This window comes from Suricata suricatta, chromosome 2 (assembly GCF_006229205.1).
Source record: "Suricata suricatta isolate VVHF042 chromosome 2, meerkat_22Aug2017_6uvM2_HiC, whole genome shotgun sequence".
Lineage (NCBI taxonomy): Eukaryota > Metazoa > Chordata > Mammalia > Carnivora > Herpestidae > Suricata > Suricata suricatta.
The window spans coordinates 170759177-170778920 of record NC_043701.1 but is presented as its reverse complement, the minus strand read 5'-3'; the positions used below and the strand labels follow the sequence as shown (position 1 = coordinate 170778920).

Below are 19744 nucleotides of genomic sequence, written 5' to 3'. Positions count from 1 at the left end.
AGGCTCTGAGCTAGCTGTCAGCACAGAGCCCGATGCGGGGCTCGAACCCACAAACGTGAGATCTGACCTGAGCTGAAGTCAGAGGCTTAACCAACTGAGCCACCCAGGCACCCCTAATGTTTATTTTTGAGAGAGAGAGAGAGAGAGGGAGGGAGAGAAACAGAGCATGAGTGAGGGAGGGGCAGAGAGAAAAAGAAACATAGAATCTGAAGCAGGTTCCAGGCTCTGAGATGTCAGCACAGAGCCTGATACGGGGCTCAAACCTACCAACCATGGGATCATGACCTAAGCTACGGATGCTTTTAACCGACTGAGCCACTGAGGTGCCCAAAAAAATCACCCTTTTAAAGTACACAACTCCCTGGTTTTTCAGTATAGTCACAGAATTGTGCAACCACCCCCACTAAGTCCTACACCCCAAAAGAAGCCCTACACCCACCAGGAGCCACCCCCTACTCCCCCTCCCCACAGCCCCTGGCAAGGACTAATCTGCTTTTGGTCTCCAGAGATTTGCCTATTCCAGCCATTGCATAGAAATGGGATAATCACGAAATATGCGGCCTTCTGTGTCTGGCTTCCTTCACTGAGCACCATGCTTCCGAGGTTCATCCATGTCGCAGCATGAATCACATCATCCTTCCTTTTTATGACTGAATAATATCCCGCGGTTTGGATACACCACATTTGGTTTAGCTATTCATTCACTGGACCGCTCTGCTGTTTCCATTTTTTGGCTGCTATAAATAATGCTGCTATGAATGTTAGGATAGAGGTTGTTCTGGAAGCATACATTTTCAACTCTTTGGGACTCACTGGGTCACATGGTAAATCCAGGTCTAACTGCCAGACTGTTTCCAAAGCCTCTGCACCACTTGACAATCCTACCAGCAGTGCATGAGGGGTCCAAGTTCTTCACGCCTCGGCCAACACGTGCTACTACATGTCATTTATTTCAGCCTTCCTAGTGGGTGTGAAGTGGCAGCTCATTATGGTTTTGGTTTGCATGTCCTCAGTGACTAAGGACACTGAGCATCTTTTCAAGTGTTTGTGAGCCATTCATATATCTTCTCTGGAGGGACGTCTATTTATAAGGTTTCTTGTTGGGATGATGGAAACATTCTAAAATTATAGTAATAGTTGCACAACTCTGGAAAATACACTCAAAATCACTGAACTGTACATGTTAAATGTGTGAACTTTATGGCATTTAAATGACAAGTCAATAAAGGTGGTTTTTAACAAACTTAGTGTGGAGAATAAGCACACGCCAGGGGGGTCTGGGGGGCTCAGTCGGTTAAGCATCTGACTTGATTTCAGCTCAGGTCATGATCTCCCCATCACAAGACAGGGCCCTGCATCAGGCTCCCCGCTGGGCATGGAGCCTGCTTAAGATTCTCTCTCCTTCTCTCTCTGCCCCTCCCCTGCTTGCTTGCACACTTGTTCTCCCAAAAAAAAAGGGGGGGGGAGGAGGGACGCCTGGATGGCTCAGTGAATTAAGCATCTGACTCTTGATTTCAGATCAGGTCATGATCTCACGATTTGTGAACTCAAATCCCTCATGGGGTTCTACGATGACAGTGTGGAGCCTGCTTAGAATTCTCTATCATTCTCTACTCCTCCCCTGCTCATGCTCGCTCTCTCTCAAAATACATTTAAAAATTAACCAAACCCCCCCACCCCCAATAATCATCATCACAGGGCAGTGAGGCAGTGGGAGAGAGCTTTCAAAAGTGCAGATCCTTCATATCTCATATTTATGTACAGAGGGATTCGGTGGGTCTGACACACTCCTCCTAGGCAACTCCAACCCTGGCCTCCTGACCACAGATCTCGTGTTGACAAGTGCTGCTGTGGGCATATGGGCCTGAGACACGGGAGCGAGAGGCTGCGACTGTCCTCTCTAGGAGACCATTTCCAGAGGCCTCAAGGGTAGAGGGTCTGAGGGAACCAGGAATGGCTGACGCACACCAGTGTCACCTTCAACAAGCACTGCAAGGTGCCTGTCTTCCCTCTGTGCTTTCTTGTATTTGACCTGCCTCTCATTCTAGTCAGGGTGCCCCCAGAGCCAGGACAAATACCCTGAGGTCATTGGGGGTTCCTGAGGGATGGAGGGCCCCCACAGGCCCTGCTGTGCCCAGCATGGGAGACACGGGCTTCTGGAGAGTACCGGAGGTGCAGAGCCCTGTGACTGGGAAGAGACTGCAGTCCAGGGCCTTCCTCTGCAGCCGGAGTTGGTGGCTGTGAATGGACAGGCCCACGGACTCTGGCAGGACTTAGTGGACATGTGCCCAAGGGGCAGCAGGTACCAGGGAGGATCCAGAGAGAAGGGTGGTGAGTGGCAAGTAAGGTGTTCTTCTGTGAGGGCCTGTCAATGTGTGTGCCTGTGCCTTGCACGTGTACAGCACATACTCACATATACAGATGCATGTGTGTATGTAATACAGATGCATATAAAAAATCGATACATGTGTGCATTTACACCTGCATTATGCATGTGTTTACATCTACATGTGTGTATTCACATCTACATATACGTGTTTACATATGCATGTGTATCTACATACATGTATATTTGCATATACATATAGGTGTGTATTTGCATATTCATGTGTATATTTGCATGTGTGTTTACATATGCGTTTGTGTGCATTTGCATACACATGTGTGTTTGCATGTACACATGTGGGTGTGTCTGCATATACGTATATGGGTGTTATGTACATCTACACATGTGTATATTTACATCTACATATATGCATACACATGCACATCAGCGGACTTGCAATGTGAATAAAGCTATGACCCTACTACATACATTCACAGGGTGTAGATGAACACACAAACAGCTAGTCATCATTTTTAAAGCATTCTTAGCAGCAGAGCGACACTAACTCTTTCTAGAAGACAAAAATGAGGCTCCAAGAAGTGTGGGGAGCCGTCCCCACTGCAGGGGTCTCCAGGGTCAGAACTGGGATAAAGGCCCAGTATTTTTCCCCGCACCTCACGCTCCTGGCCCGCCTCCCCCGTCACTAGCCCTCGGTCCCAGGTGGCCGTCGCCACTGCACAACAGCGGCACAGGCTGCAACTTGCACAAAAGCTCCCTCTTGCGACGCTGCCGCATAGTAAGAAGGAGCCGTCTTGAGAAGAGAACTCACATCACCCACTGGACCCAGCTGGGGTCCCGGAAGCCAAACCGCAGCCCTGGGGCCGATCACGCCCTTCAAGGGAGCGATTTTGAGAGCCGCTGGCTTCCCCCCAGCCATGGCGGCATTCGCTCATACATACTTGAACACCATCCTCCTCACGTGTGCCTTCACTTCCTGTTGGGATGAAAACGAATCCAAGGGGAATTCCAGACGAGGAACGGAACTGAACTGCATCGCTCCCACTCTGACCTGCAGCAGGAGACAGAGGGCCCGGGGGTCTGAGAGCGAGGTCGAGTCACAAACAGTCCTGAGGGAAAAGAGGAAGGTTAATGACCCCGCCTCCTGCCCACTCAACAAATGCCAGAGCCCGGCTCTCTCCAGTGTCCCTAAAAGAAAGTTCCAAGGACCTGGAGGAGGAGTGAGTCTGTGCTGCACGGACCACCCCCAACAGCAAGTTCTCGACCCACATCCTGGCAGCTCTCCGGCTGGGCTGCGGGCATCCTCAGGGCAGGGCCTCTGGTCACACTCACAACGGCCTCCCAGGTGCGGCCTCTGTTTTAAACAATCTCTCCCGTTATTTTATTTAACCCACAGAGGCGCCGTCAATACTCACATCACTGCTGGAGAAACTAACAACGCAGAGAGACAGGGGTCTGGCCTGGGGCTAGTGAAAGAGAGGGAGCTGGGCCACTGGCCCTGGTGCCTACGGCCCTCACTAAGCCTCAGTGACACTGCCCGCCTCCTCAGCAGCGGGCACAGCCCTCGAGCAGGATGCTGCCGACCCAGGCCGGGGAGCCGTGGACGTTCACTCCAGCCACTTCCACCGGTGGCTCGCCACCAACCACAGCCACCACACGCCCATTCTCGGTTGGGCGCAGGTCAGCCCTTCCGGGCCTGCTCCTGCCAAGCTGGGGGAAGGCCAGCTCTCCAGACCAGAGTCACACTGCGGGACAATCGGCATTGTAGCCCGAGAGGACGTTCCTCCACAGCGGACAGAGTCCGGGCTGCGGGTGATTCCGGATGCTGCATCATCCTAATTCAGAGGCCATGTGAGTGGATCCAATGCCTCGCAAAACTAGAGAAAGGAAACTGAATAAAGTCACTTTCTGGGCCCTTAGGACTCTAGCTTGTCTTGCACAAAAAAGGCTATAAACGTTTGGGTTTCCTCCCGAAAGCCGAAGCCCTGTACATAATCACTGACTCTCCAAAACTGCATTCTCTGTCACTATTAACTAACCCCAATTCAGGCCAAGATTGCAAATCGGCCAAGTGATTCATATTTAAGCAATGAGGCTGCCCTTTTATCCACTCCGTGAATTCCTGCGCTGCTGATCCCTTAATGGGCTTAGCGTTTAGACACCATCCAAGGACTCGTCCCACCAGCTGGCTGGCACCTGCTCCCGGTGACCAGAGCCCAAAGGACTCTCCTTCAGCAGGAAGCTCGGAGGATGGGTCCATAGAGCAGCTGCAGTATGAAGAAATGTAAGTCTTGGGTGGGCATGTGTGGGAGAGGGACACCGGAAAATCGAGCAGTAGGGAAGCTCATGGAGATTCTGAGGAACAAGGCTTTTGAAATCTCCCTTCAAGTCAGCATGTGATCAGGGTGGCCTCTCCATCTAGTGGGGAAAACTGGTCTAGTACATGACACTGAGACAGCTAGCTGAACAGCCATCCACAAAGAAAAACAGGATCCATCACAAATGGATTCAAGAGTTACGTGTGACACACATGTAACCATGGACGTTCTAGAAGAAAACTTGAAAGAATTCCTTCAGAGTATCAAAGTGGAAAATGACCTTACTTAGCCTTGAAACTCAGAAGCCATAAAGGGAAAGGGTGATAAATGTGGCAACACAAAGAAAACTTCTCCAGGGAAAATGTACTGTAATGCAATAAAAAATGCAGACAAATGGAAAAGTTATTTGCAACTCAAGTCAGAGGCTCAAGGTCAGTTTTCCAATACATAAAGAGTGTCTAGGAACTGAAGATACATAAAAGACCAACAATACAACAGAAATATTGGCAAAGGATATGAACAGATATGACACAAGAAACACAAAGGGCTCTTTAATATGAGAAAAGATGCCTCACTGTGCACACTGAAATGTAGCAGAAATCTGAATACAATGTTTGCAAGGGGAACTAGAAAGTTCTCAAGCACTGCTGGGAAGAATATAAATGCTACAGCCCCTGCGGAGAGCAATTTCTCAATATTTAGTGAAAATACAGTTGCATAGGGCTCCTGGGAATGTATCCCACAGATACGCTTCTGTATGTGTGAAATAATATATTTACAAGCTAACATTTATTTATTTTTGAAAAAGAGAGAGCACGAGTGTGGAGGAGCAGAGAAGAGAGGGAGACACAGAATCAGAAGCAGCCTCCAGGCTCTGAGCTGTCAGCATGGAGCCCGATGTAAGACTTGAACCCACGAACTGTGAGATCATGACCTGAGCCGAAGTCGGATGCTCAACCGACTGAGCCACCCAGGCACCTCAGTATATCTGTAATAGCAAATGTCCCTCAATAGGGGATTGGTGAATTAAACGTCAGTAAATCCTTACAATGGAAAATAAGCTGTAAAATACAATATATACCTATATTAATGCCTATAAACCTAGGTATGGAAAGACTTTCGAGATAATATGAAGACAAAAAAGGCAAGGGATAGAACAGGGTACACAGCATAGACAGCACACTCCATACTGCTTGTGTGCATGAAGCGATTCTGCCAAGGACGCCGGAGGAAACAGGGAAACGGGGCAGATGGAAAATATGTGAGTAGGAGGGACACCATGCATTGAATGTGTTTTCATGGAACTGTGTGAAAGGATCACAAAAAAAAACCAATCCCCTTGGGACCAACAGCTGAGTGTATTTACTTGACTTAAACAGGAAGGATAGAACTTTAAAACAAAACAAGATGGAAATGGCTTGAGTCAGTGGTTAAGGCATTTGATTTAATTGGCAGTTTGGGAGCAAAGTAGTTGCCTTTTATCTTTGGTCTACCGTGTGCTCAGAGGCGGGCCTGCCCGGACCTCTCGCTGCACTGCCATCGCCCACTGCAATCATTGCATTAGCGCCAGGAAAGGCTTCTCAGCTTCTCATTGTCGGGAGAAAGACTTCAAACACATTCACTCCACCTCAACCACAGAGCATCCGTCAAAAGCCACTTAATTTATAGCACCTTGAAAACCTAAGTTGTAGAAAAGTAAAATACGGTGCAAATCCAACCCCTGGTCCCTGGAGACACAAGCAGCCACAGAAACGCAGCAGCCACAGCATAAAACTGGACGCACAAGTCGGACGGAACCATCTGAAATGGTCCTTCATGCAAATACCCGGCAATGCCATCCCAACAAGTCTGAGCAGCGTGAGGTCCTGAGGCCCCCTTGCTCAGTGAAACAGAACCCCCCCCCCAACCCCTCTGCTCAGCAAGTCCTGCTAGGAGAAAGGTTTTCTCAGGTCAAGTCCACATAGAAGTCTCTGATCATCCAGATTCTGTCTGAATGAAACAGAGCCATGCTGCACCCTGCTTCACCTGGAAATAATGATCAGCTTCCCTCGTATAATGGAAGTTTCCAGGGCTCTCACCGTTCTGGCGCCTTGTCACAGGCCCTGTCTGTTTGCCGGTATCTAACCTAACACTCTGCCTCCAGAACTTAATGCCACATTTGAGATGTGGTCTGGCGACACTGGGTTTTAACTCCCTGAACTCTGGGCACCTGTAGTTGACAAAATCTGCACCAACCGCACCGGCCACAGTTGTCTGTGGTGGTGTTCGTATCCTCTTTGCTGACGCTGAATTCCATCAGCACCCACCCGTTACACACTACACACACAATGCTATCATGCAAGCTGCCCATCTGCCATGTGACAAGGTGTGAATTCTGAGTGTCCCCTCAGCCTCACCCAGGTGCTACACACTGGGAGGGACAAATGACCTAATGGAGCAAGTCATGAGCTCAGAGCCAAGAGCCCCACACTTCCGCACTTAGCTGTCTCCTATAATTACTGTGTGACCCCTGGCAGTTACTTAGCCTCTCTGAGCCGGTTTCTTCATCTGCAAAAAAATGTTCACCAACCATGCCCACAGTCGTTCTCTCCCAACCCACCGTCCTCTGGAGCCCCCAGGCCACCCACTGCAGAACATTACATCAGTGCCAACGACCACAGATGTTTCATTTGTTATGGTTCTTTCTCCACGAATAACTAATGAAACTTCATGGGGAATCCCTTCCTTTTAAAAGCAGGACCCTGCGTGGAGGAAGGTGGAGTTTCAGCAGCCTGTGGCCCTGGCCCTTTGAGGACCTGCAATGGGCTGACTTGATGGCTGGAACGTCTGGGCTGCTCATGTCCGGATGGGATGGCGTCTTCAGATGGCCCCACAAGGCTGCCTGTGGTCCCGGACAAGGTGTTCACTCTCTCAAAAGTACCTGCCGTTCTGGAGAAAATCTGGCCTTCATTAAAAGCCACTTTTGCTCTTAAATCCTAGAGGCTTTTCTAGGATTAAGCCAGGAATGTCATCTTGGAAAACCACTTCTTTCCGTAACCTGTTTGCCAGGAGTCTTTAATTCAAGTTAAGTATCACTTTTCAGACCAAAACGCCCTTCTTAAGTTTTGATTTTTTTTATGTCTATATTTTATTTTGAGAGAGAGAGAGTGAGCGAAGAAGGGGCAGAGAGAGAGGGAGACCCGGAATCTGAAGCAGTCTCCAGGCTCTGAGCCAGCTGTCAGCACAGAGCTCAACGTGGAGCTTGAACCCATAAACCGTGAGATCATGACCTGAGCTGAAGTCGGACACTCAACCGAATGAGCCACCCAGGCGCCCCTTAAATCTGATTTTTGAGTAGGTCCCCATGGTTCAAAAAATCCATCATGTATTTTTAAAAAACCTGTATCAATAAGCCTCCCCGTGGACGCAGCCCATTGGTTCGGTTCCCACCCTCTGTCTCAACGGCAAACCACTGCCCTGAGCCTCTTTACAAATCTCTCCAAGTTCAAACATAGACTCTGTTTACCTTCCTTTATTTTTCATAAAAAGTAACAGGTTACATACACCACTAGCACCTTACTTTTTACTCTCATCTGTTTTGGTGCCTTCCCTCTAGAGAGCTTCCCCATGCCCTTTCTGTCGCTGGCCAATGTGTCCTTTAGGAATGCGCCATATTGGATTTACCTGTCCCCTGTGACTGGGTGTTTGGATCACCTGAAATCTTTTACAAAGGTAAACAACGCTGCAAGGAGTACCTGTGTATGTGTCATACTCTGCATCTGTGGGAGTATCAGGGGGCGGAATTCCTGGGACAATGGGTCCAGGCCTGACAGACGCTGTCAGATTCCCTTCCCGGTGGGCCACACCAGGTGACACTCCCACCATTGGCATGCGCCCGTTTCCACAGAGCCGCAAGTGGGGCAGGTCACCGAACCTGACTTTTGCTAAGCCAATAAGCGAAGATGGTATTTCAGTGGGAGATTTGCTGTTACAGAGAGTGAGGCTGGGCTTCTTTGCCTATGTCTGAGGGCTGTTTGTGTTTCAATTTCTGGGAACCGTCGGTGTTTGTTGCCCATTTTCCTGTTGGGTTATCCCAAGACGTCTCTTTTAGCAGCAAGAGCCACGGCTGGCACACCCTGCTGCTATTTCACAGCAGTCCTCCGGGGCCAGAAAAACAAGAAATGAAGACCCCGGCTGGATTCACTCAGGCAGGAGTAGTTCCTCTCAAGTGAAGAGAGAGGGCAGGGGCTGCACTTCCTGTTGTGACTCTCTCTTCTGGGGTATGGCCTCTGTCGGCCAGCACACCCTCCCTTCCCCACTGCCGTACAGACACCTCTCTTGCTAGTGGGAAACCAACAAGGCGGAGCAGCACTTGACCCACAGGTGGCGCCAGAGAACCCCTCCCCTCTTGCTACAGGGATTGGCCAAGGGATTGTCATGTGACCCATGCCTGCCCAATGGGAGCCGCCCCTGGGGCTTCAGCCAGGTGTCCAGGGAAAGAAAACCGCCTTCTTTTTTCCTGGAGTCACTAGCTTGAAGGACGATGGCAGGCAAATCCGCCATGTAAGGAAAACTTGCTTGGGAAGGGAGCCAACCAAGGAACACAAAGTTGAGGACAAACGGGATGGAAGGAGCCCTCAGATCCTACCATGCCCAGCACCAGGTTCCACCCCCACCCCCTCCGGCCTTCCTCTTCCTGTTCCACAAGCCGGTACCTGTGACCTTCTGCTTAGAACTGCATCTCTGTCACTTGGAACCAAAGATGCCCAAATACAAAGACGACAAGACTTGCACTCACCCTCTCGGGGCTGATATCCAGAGCATCGCAGACCATGGTGGCAAAGCGTTTGGACCTTTCAAAGCTCCCCTTGCCGACACTGTAGGAGCCGTCTATCAGAAAGAGGATGTCCACGGCAGCTGAGCACCATATCACTAGGGGAGAGGGGGACACAATGCGTGACAACTGGCTTCTCTGCCATCTGGTCCCAAGAGGGTCTCCCTCCTGAACCAGAGCAGAGGCAGAGAACAACCCTGGGGTGGATGGGGCTGCTGCTCTTCTTAGCCTGTGGGGAAAATTAACCGAGAGCAGGTCCCCGCCAGAGGCAGCCCCCACTCTGCAGCAGGAAGCCTGCTCCCTGCCCGGGCCTCCCACACCAGGACGAAGCCCAGTCTTCCTAACACTGGAACTGTCTAGTTCAGCCCCGCCAACTGGGCCATAGGAGAGGAGGGGCTACTGGGCCCATGAGGGGTACTGAAGAGCCTTGGTCCCAGCCCTCAGGGACCACAATCTAGTTCAGGCACATGAGGTCACGTTACCCCAGAGTTCAAGTGAGAACGGCACTGTGTCTTCCTGGTTCGCCATTCACTGCCCCCAGCGCTTCCCATGTGCTGATTTATTTCATTCTTATGACCGCCCTAAGATAGATGGCTATGTTTTTATTTAACAGTTTAACTGAGGTACTAATCACAAACCATACAATTCATCCACTGAAAGCTTACAACTCAATGGCTTCTTGTATATTCACAGATACATTCCGTCATTGCTACAAAGTTAGAACGTTTTCCATCACTTCACAAAAGAAACCCTATACCCTTTAGCTCTCAGCTCCCTGGCTCCCCGCCTCACCCCTTAACAGAGGTACAGGTTTTATTCCCAGGGGAGTGATGAGGAAGGAAAAGCACAGGACAGTTCGGTCACTTCCCTAAGGCCAAAGTATCAGGAAGTGATGGCGCTGGGAAGCAAAGGGTCTAGAGTGCGCGTCCCACCACCTCCATGTGAGGATGCAGGGGAGTGGAGGGTGGAGAAGCACGAGCGAGAAGGCGCCCCCAAGAAGGCAGTGACTGAGGGGGCTTAAAGCAGAGAGTGAGGGAAAGGACCTCCAGGGCCTCTGGGAACAGGCTGGTGTGACCTGAGCACGTGGAGCAGATGCTGGAAAGGGTGGAAGAGGAAGGAACATGGCGGGAGAGGAGGCAGGCTGGGGAGCTGGTGGTCACACAGAACTTCTACGCGAGGCCAGGAAATCCAGCAACAAGGATTTACGAAGGGTTTTCACCCCCGTGGGAGACCTGGTCAGGCCTGTCTGGGGGAAATGACTCTGGCCACCGGTCGGGTCCATCAGGCAGAGGCCAAAATGGGGGTCTGGAGGGTGGAAATAACACATGGGCTTACTTTTGCTGGCAGCTGAAATCTTCCCCATGGTCTCCCGGCTTACGTGGACTTCCTGAAGAGGATGAGATGGGCATACTAGGGGAGAAAACACCAGAAGCAGTCATTATGGAGAGAAGTCTTAGAGTCCACATTATGTGACCAGAACTAAGAGGTAATAAGAGAGAAAACCGGAGAGGCACCTGGGTGGCTGGCTCAGTTGGTTAAGTGTCTGATTTCGGCTCAGGTCATGATCTTGTGGTTCATGGGTTGGAGCTCTGCATCGGGCTCTGTGCAGACAGCTCATAGCCTGGAGCCTGCTTCAGATTCTGTGTCTCCCCTCTCTCTGCCCTTCCCCTGCTCTCATTCTGTCTCTTTCTGACTCTGTCTCTCTCTCAAAACTAAATAAACATTTTTTTAAAAGTGGTGGGTTTTTTTTTTTTTAATTTTAGCCAGACAGAAGGCGGGGAGGGGTGGGGTAGGGGGCCCAGGCAGTCAGATTTGCATTTTGAAATGACTGCTGTGTGGCCAAAAGGCTGGAGCAGAACCTGATGGACCAGGGTGACCACCCAGAGGCTGGGCTGCTTTGGTTGGAGCTGTGGTCCGAGCACAAGAGGACAGGGCTTATGCCAGGCAGGTGGCCATCGATTGGAGAGACTCAGATGCCTCCAAGACCTCCAGAAGTTAAAATTGACAGGATATAAAGCCAATCAAGCCCCCCAACACCATACCCCTGAGCAGAAAAGCTTACCTCCAGAAAGCAGAAAAATGAAGATGACCTCCAGCAACAGGAAGGAAGGCATGTTGATGTGACTACAGGGCAGGATAAGAAAAAAGTGTCAGCAATTACCCTGGGCGCCCCCAAGTCATCCTTCAGATAACTACTCAGTCTTTCCCAGGGCACAAGTATGACCTTGGAGGCCCCTCCTTGCCACAGTAACTGTATTACCCAGGAAAAGACCCCAACTCCCTCAGAGGCATGGGAGACTACTCCCATGACTGCTTTCAAAGGCTGACATCTTCCCCAGACGCCTGCCACCCAACCCCCAGCCCCTTCACAGACTCCCGCAAGGGGTACTCTGTCCAAGGCTAAGAGTCCTGGGTTCTAGCTTGGCCTGGTCCCTGACCAGCCCCGTGACCTTGAGTAAAGTCCCTCCATCTCATTGCCTCCATCTCTTATGACGAGTTAGAATCAGGGGCGCCTGGGTGGCTCAGTTGGTTAAGTGTCCAGCTTCGGCTCAAGTCATGACCTCGCGGTTTGTGGGTTTGAGCCCCGCGTCAGGCTCTGTGCTGACAGCTCAGAGCCTGGAGCCTGCTTCTGATTCTGTGTCTCCCTCTCTCTCTCTCTGCACCTCTCCTGATCATACTGTTTCTCTCTCTCTCTCTCTCTCTCTCTCAAAAATAAATAAATGTTTAAAAAAAATTTTTTTAAAGAATCAAAGAGACTGAAGATATGATTGCCAATGTCCTAATTTTCTGGAACCTTCTAGCAAGAGCACAACAACTATACTTTCTAAATTATTTATAAAAAGTAACATGGCTGAAGAAGTCACAAAAGAGTTTTTTTTAAAACTGCCTAATAATGCTTATAGTATGGGTAACATTCAGTTCCATGGCAGTTGATAATGGTTTTTAAGGGAGATAAGGGTAGAAAGTGAAAGCTTTTAATAAGAACTGGAGACCATAACTTTGATGCTATAAAAGCACATACATGAGGTACACTTCTAATTTTAGCCATGAGGCCCAAGAAATGATCAATATCCTTTTCAACCACAAAGATATGGTGTAAAATCTACAGTCTTATACTTCAGCACATGTACATGTAGTAATAAGAACTCAGAGGGGTCAGGGGCACCTGGGTGGCTCAGTCGGGTAAGCCTCCGACTTCGGCTCTGGTCATGATCTTCCAGTTTGTGAGTTGGAGCCCCGCATAGGATTCTGTGCTGACAGCTTAGAGCCTGGAGCCTGCTTCAGATTCTGTGTCTCCCTCTCTCTGCCCCTCCCCCATTTGCTGTCTCTCTCAAAAATAAATAAAAACATAAAAAAAATTTTAAGAGAACTGAAAGGGATCAAACAGAATGATATTTAGACTCCTCCTCCCTCGCCCCCCCAGTATAATTTAGCACGCAAAAATCTAAACATATCTTTACAATAAGCTCCAGAAATTTTGTCTATTGCCTTTTGGGATCCAATACATTCAAGGTCTCACCCTATGGTTTCTCTACATTAAATTTGCCTATTAAAAAAAGACATGAAAGAGCAGGCCACACGGAGGTCTTACTGAACTGTCCTTCTCTTAAACAGATAATGCTGGACTCTCGGGAGACAACTCCAAAGAGAAAATCCCAGGCAGAGATATGGAAAGGGAGGCACTGAAGGCCCCCCCGCCCCGCCAGTTTCTAGAGAAGAGTGCAGAGGAAGGGGTGGTGGGTCTCCACGTGTGTGAGGCTGAGGGTGCAGAAACTCACTCCCACCTGACGCATCCACATCAGAAAGGCCCCGGAACCAGGTAACAAGGCAGGAGCACCAAGCTTCTGTTAATGTACCTCGGGGCTTCGGACCTCCGCATCCCCACGGGCAGGTGTCAGTTCTCCAAAACGCATGACGGAGGCTTCCTCGTCACCTTCGTCAGCTCACCAAAGCACCTTGAACTTAACCTAGGCTATAATGAATTCTCTTGTCGAACACACTCCGCCGTCTCTGCTGGGGCATTAACAACACATCTCCTTTGGGCGCCTGGGTGGCTGAGTTGGTTAAGCATCCGACTTTCCGTTTCAGCTGAGGTCATGATCTCATGGTTCATTGAGTTCGAACCCCATCCTGGGCTCTGTGCTGACAGCTCAGAGCCCGGAGCCTGCTTCAGATTCTGTGTCTCCCTCACTCTTGGCCCCACCCCCACTTATGTTCTCTCAAAAATAAACATTAAAAACAACAACAACACATCTCCCAGCTGTAGCAACAAAACAGAACTTGACTCGACATTCAGAGGAGTTTGAGCAGGCTGAGAGCAAGGGCTGCTTTGAAACCTGAAGTTACTCAAGAAATAGATTTTTTTTGCAGGAAAGTTTAAAATGATCCAACTCACGTTCCTATAGGTGCTATTGCTAGACCTTACTTAGAACCACAGGAAATCTCAATAAACAGTGGGGACTGCGTCAGGGGACAGCACCTACCGCTCAGGTCTGTGTGCCTGCTCTTGGAGAGCAGACTCCGAGAATAAGAGGTGCACAATTTGTGAAAGGGGAAATTCCCTGTGAATGAGCCGGACACACCTGAGAGATGAGGAAGGGGTCACAGAGGCTCATACGTGGGGAGAGGGGACCCGGACAGTCCCACAGCTCAGCTCTCAAGCCCTAATCCAGTGTGCTTGCCTCCAACCATACTGCTTCTGGAGCGGAGGTGAGCTCAGGACCCCTGAGCCAAGGCTCGGGACTCCCTCCACGCTGAGCTGGCAGAGCGGCAGGTGACTAGGACAGGGAGGGGCCACGCCTGCCCCCTGGTGGCACACAGCCCGCACCGTGAGTCCAGGAACCCCCACTTCTCATCAGATGCCACGGCCCCTCATCTACAAAACCAGGAGGCTGGACCAGATGCTGCTAAGGTGTCTTCTGGTTTTAAATCTCTCCATCATGGACCCGTGATGGTCAGACCAGAATATTCAGCTCCTTGGAGCTCAAACCTGTCTGAAACAAAGTGAATCAAACGTCCTAACCAGCTGAGAGGCTCTGCGCCTGGAATGGCTGTGAGGCCCCCGTCTGCCCCTGATCTAAGTGGCCAGGGGACAGAGAATCTTACAAGAGCGAGAGAGCAGGAACTTTCAGACCCACGGAGGAGGGGAAGATGGACAGAGAGGACGCAGGCCAGCGGGGCCGACACGCCCTCACTGGCTCCCAGCCTGGCACACGCCACCCAGACAGACCTTCCTCTCCTCTCACTCCGCACAGCAGATGAAGGGCAAGTTCCCGCCTGCCACTTGGGAGCCAGGCTGGGGCCGGGCAGAGGCACGAGGGACAGTGCAGTGCTGGCTCGTCCTTAGGCTCAGGCTGATTTTCCGGGGTCCAGCCTCTGACCCTGGCCATGTGCAGGGCTCGGAGGCTCAGGCCTGTTGATGTTTCCATCAAACCAGGATTCCAGCAGCCTCCCCAGGCGGCCGTGGTGGAAGGAAGGCAGGCACCCAGGAAACACAGGGCCCCTCCCTCGGCCAGGAGCCAAACCTAAGCAACTTCAGCCCGCTCTCTTCTGTGCCCCTGCATGCCCAGGCCAGTGCTTTTCAGAGTCTCCTAAGTTTCTGCTCCTTAGGACAAAATGTGCGTTGGCGATCTGCAAATCCACGCGAGAAGTCCAATGCCTCCCGACAGGTGTCTGGACCACACTGGTGCTGGTTCGGGGACCTCGGCGGCAGCCCCGTCCCCTGTGCCCACAGCACAGCCCGCACTCAAACTGCCTGCTGGGGTGTCTGTCTCGCCTGCCGGGTCTCTGCCGCCTGCACAGGTCTGGCACATGGGAGGCGCCCCCCCGCCCCAGGTCACAACTTGCTTGCGGTACTAATTCGAATTCTAAATACAGCCCAACATCTAAACACTTTTTTAAAAAGGATGCGTTGCATAGTAAAACCCGGCAGCCACTGCCGTCCAGTGAGCATTTACTGCCTGCCTGGGCCCCGGGGTCATCCTGCTGCATCTTCTCCCTCCTAATTCTCACAGCCAGCCACCAAGAGAGTGTTATCCCCATTCTGCAGATGAGAAAACTGAGCCACTGAGAAGTTGTTCTGCCCCGGGTCACACAGCTGATAAATGGATCAGACTTCCTTCGGGCCTCCCAGTGACCTGCTCAACCCATTTCCCTCCTGATCCTGGGGGACTAAGGGGAATGGAGACATAATTAAAAATCTGCTGCCTGGATCCTGCCCTTTGGCAGTTTTCCACAAGCTAATACCTGCCAGCAACTCCCACCGGCAGTATCTGTGGCGAGATTTCCAGAACTCTCTGCATTCTTGTGCAGAGTAGTCAGGAGTGCTGTGCATCCCGGGGGCAGAGTCGGAGCATTTTCGCAGGTGCGCCTTTTCCATTGCAAAACACCTCACTCATCATTTGTTCTTCTGTTCCATTACTCACTCGTGCTAATCCCACATGATTCCTGGCTCCTGGGACTCTCACTTCACCCCCCTATCCCCTCTTCTCATGTGACTGCTGCGTTCAAACCCTGGTTCCACGCAGCCCGACACCAATGCGGACAGTGGGTGAGGGAAGTTTGCTGCATGAACCAGGGATTGATTACACTTCCCAAGACACAGGAAGAAACGAAGACCAAAACAAGGCGACTTTTGGAAAAGAAGGGCCAGGTCAGCAATGGCTGCAGGCGGTTTTGCAGGATGATGCCTGCCTTCTCCTCTAGGCTCGGAAATGAAATGAGATGGGGTGAAAAAGGAAACGACTTCCACCTCCTTACAAAATGCAATTCCAACCCCCCAACATTAGGTTAGCCGCTGGCAGCCTCGTCTCAGTGGGCTGGAAATCCGGGCCCTTTCCAAGAACATGCAACACCTGAACAGAGAGACTTTAAAACTGGAGGTAAAAGTGTGGAGCCAGGAAGGCCTTGCTGTCTTTCACTGTGACAGTCACCTTCCTTGTCCTTTTGGTAAAACACTCGGTCAGGTTCAGGGAAGTGGGCCACATGCTTCTAGTTTGACAGAGCAGAGAGAGCATTTTACACTTGGTCTTAGCCAAAAGGACGAGAAGCGATAGAGCATTTTAAAAGAACCTGAAGGGAAGTCACGATCCCTCTAAAAGAATCGCAAATCATTAGAACCCATTACGCTAAGAACCCGAAGTCAGCACCAAGGGATAAACAACGTGCCGTTACAGAGTCCCTGATCAGATGGGCCTGGATCTCAAGGCTCCCCACCTTTAGCCGCACCTGTGAAGAGACACCTTTAGCCAAGAGAGATGTTGACGTTTGTTTTGATGGTTATTCGAAACTCCTTCATTCGATTTGTACAGCACCCAAGTTCCCTGGACTCTGGGAAGCAGAGGTCGGAGAGAATGCACCGAGGACCAGAAGTCCAGAGACAGAATTCCAGACTAGTTCTGTTTCTAACCGCTTGGCTGACTCCACAAACGATAAGGCTCCCTGTCTCAGGGTCATTCATCTGTCCAATTGGGATTATTCTTACTTTCACGAACCCAGGAACTCAGGCAGCACTGTAAAGATCTAGTGAAATCATGTGTGAACGTCCCGAATGGTAAAACACTTCCTAAATATACAATGTTAAAGACTGTCATTACACTTACTATTAATTTGATGAAACACCCATACCTCCATAGGGTATACATAATCCTGTCCGTTTTTCTACATTTTCTACATGAAAACCGTCTTGTAGAAGTTGGGACCCACAGTCAAAGAGCTGGTGAAGCACAAGTATGGAGTCAAACCCAGGTCTTCTGACCCCTCACCCTTGGCCGTGACAAGACGCACGCGGTACCCAGAAAGAGAGCACAATCGGACGTCAGGAAGCCTGAGCCTCTCAGTAAATTCCTTCAGTTCAGTCTTTCCATTTCCTTCCCTCAAAAATGGGGGTGCCATCACCCATCCCATGTACCCAAAAAGCTTGATGCCAGGATCACATGAGATCACAATGTCTTCCTGGGTGAAGGTAATGTGTCCTAAATGGAGAGCTGGGAAACCCCGTTGAAGAGAAGGGACCCAGGACAGTAATCATATTGAGGACAGGCCAGCAGGTGATTCCGTGGGTGGGAGAGGAAGCCGTCTGGAGCTATTTACAAGATGAAAGGGTAGGGGCACCTGGGTGGCTCAGTCAGTTAAGCGTCTGACTTTGGCTCAGGTCATGATCTCACAATTCATGAGTTCGAGCCCCGCATTGGGCTCTGTGCTGACAGCTTGGAGCCTGCAGCCTGTTTCAGATTCTGTGTCTCCCTTTCTCTCTGCCTCTCTCCCTCCCTCTCCCTCTCTCAAAAATAAATAAATAAACATTAAAAAAATTAAAAGATTAAAAAAACAAGATGAAAGGGTAAAGTCAAGGAAGGGACTTCTAGTGCATTCCACTTGCCTAGGGAGCTAGCCTGGGGCAATGCTAAAACATTAGCCTTGTGGAAGACGGCAGGGTTTTGTTTCATTTGCAAAAAAAAAAAAAAAAAAACCCTGTGGGATAGGATTAAAAGTTGGTAATTTTGTTACATTCCTCCTGATGAAAACTTTTTAAAAACTGTTCCATGAAGGGCAAAACTACAGAAATCTGAGGACCACTGTTCTAAAACACCTCACAAGGATGCTGACCCTTCCAATGATGTAATTATATGAAATTTCATTTATTCAAGCATCTGCCCTGTCAGGTGTCGGGGATACAATGAAAATACTCTGTACGGGACACACAAGATGAGACAACACTAAGAAAAGGCTTTTGTAATTTCACCAGTTTATCCCTGATGTCAGCACTTGCCAATTAATGACTGTGCCATTTACGCCGCTCATTAAAAGTCTAGCAGTCCGGGTTAATGGGGGCTGTCCTATTTGCACTTGGGTTGTCTTTCACTCTCTCTAGGTCTCGGTTTCCTTCTCTGTAAAAACCTGGACATCTGTGACTCCCTTCACAGGACCAGAACCAACTGAGGGGAAGGAAACAGCTGTTCCAAGCTCTGGAGGGTAGACCAAAAATTAAATTTAAAGAAAAACAGGTCAACTGATGGTTTTCAGTCAATCAGACAGGTGTGATACAGGAAAAGAATCCCCCCCCCCCCCCCCGACCTGTCTTCCCCGGGATTTGTCGGGGGACCTAGTTTGGAAAATTCTTACACCATCAAGAGACAGCTCTGTGTTGAATTTCTAAAAAAGAAGAGGCTGTACCCTCAGTGAAGAACAGCCTCTAGAGCCTGGCACTCCGGTCAACAAGGGGACGGCTGCCAGCTGCGGACCACCCCGCCCCATCTACAAATTAACTGCCCCGCCTTGGCCAACTGCAGTGGTGCCTCTGTGACTTTTCTGAAGAAAAAGTCTTTTCTGACCCTTTTCTCAACAAATGCCCATTTCTTAATATAATGTTACAGTGGAAGCCAAACACAAACCTTGTGTTTTTACACCTGAAATTATCAAACATTTAAAGGTTCCGGGGTTTTTGTTTGTTTAAAGACCCTCATAATCTGCAAATTGTACAGGTTCTGATTATTCCAGTCCAAGACACCAGACACACAGCAGGTTCCCCCCGGTGCCCCAACGCCCCTCTTGGCTGGAGAGCCACAGATCCCACAGGGTGCGATAAGGCACCCTCCTCCCTTTCCGCCAGGGTGCCCACCAGGTTCTTTAACCCATGCCACCTGGCAAGTTTCAAAGGTGCAATTCTGAGACCCTCTCACTCTCCCAGCAAGTGGCCTAGGGCACAGACCCCAAGGAAGGACGGGAAGGGGGGGAATCCCAGTATGAGAAATGACCTCAAGGACAAATCCCCATCGCCCAAGGGCCGGTCTCTCTGGGCCACCAGCCCACTAGGGCTCTGCTCCCATAAGTGTCGCTGGGGGCACTCGGCTGCTGGGAAAATTGCACTGGAGTCCCCTTAACACCGCTTATACGGGCCCTGAAAAAGAGGGGTGCGGGGAGGGGGACTAGGGCAAGTCCCCCGGACATTTATTTAAAAGGTGAGTCCCCTTCCGAAGCCTCCAGATGAAGAGACTGTGACTGTGACAACCAAACAGGTCGAGTTCAATACCTGGTTCCCTCCTCCTCCCACTGCTACCTAGCCCCTGTCCCCTTACCTGTGGTCCGCCCCCTTAACTCTGCGACCCCGTGCCGGAGTTCCAAAAGCGAGGCCACTGCAGGGCCCGCCGCGCTCCGCGTCCCCAAACGCAGGCCGCCCGGCGGAAGCGTGCGCCAGGTGCGCTCTCGCGGGCGCCCAGGTGACTCCGGCCTCCGGGGGAGCGCGCGGGCCTCGCGGCCCAGCGCAGGTGCGGC

General features: G+C 50.6%; 1 protein-coding gene across 1 annotated transcript in view; it reads right to left on the bottom strand.

Annotated features, from left to right (window-relative positions):
* The window catches only part of VWA2 (von Willebrand factor A domain containing 2), a 42082-nt gene extending 22455 nt beyond the window's left edge, over window positions 1–19627 (bottom strand). The window contains exons 1-5 of the mRNA XM_029916903.1: window positions 19549–19627; window positions 11538–11599; window positions 10811–10885; window positions 9440–9573; window positions 3286–3395 (exon numbers count right to left, since the gene is read on the bottom strand). Coding sequence (XP_029772763.1) covers window positions 3286–3395; window positions 9440–9573; window positions 10811–10885; window positions 11538–11589 — 371 coding nt within the window. The 5' untranslated portion in view covers window positions 11590–11599; window positions 19549–19627. The remainder of the gene's footprint in view (window positions 1–3285; window positions 3396–9439; window positions 9574–10810; window positions 10886–11537; window positions 11600–19548) is intronic.
* Window positions 19628–19744: the final 117 nt, after the last annotated feature.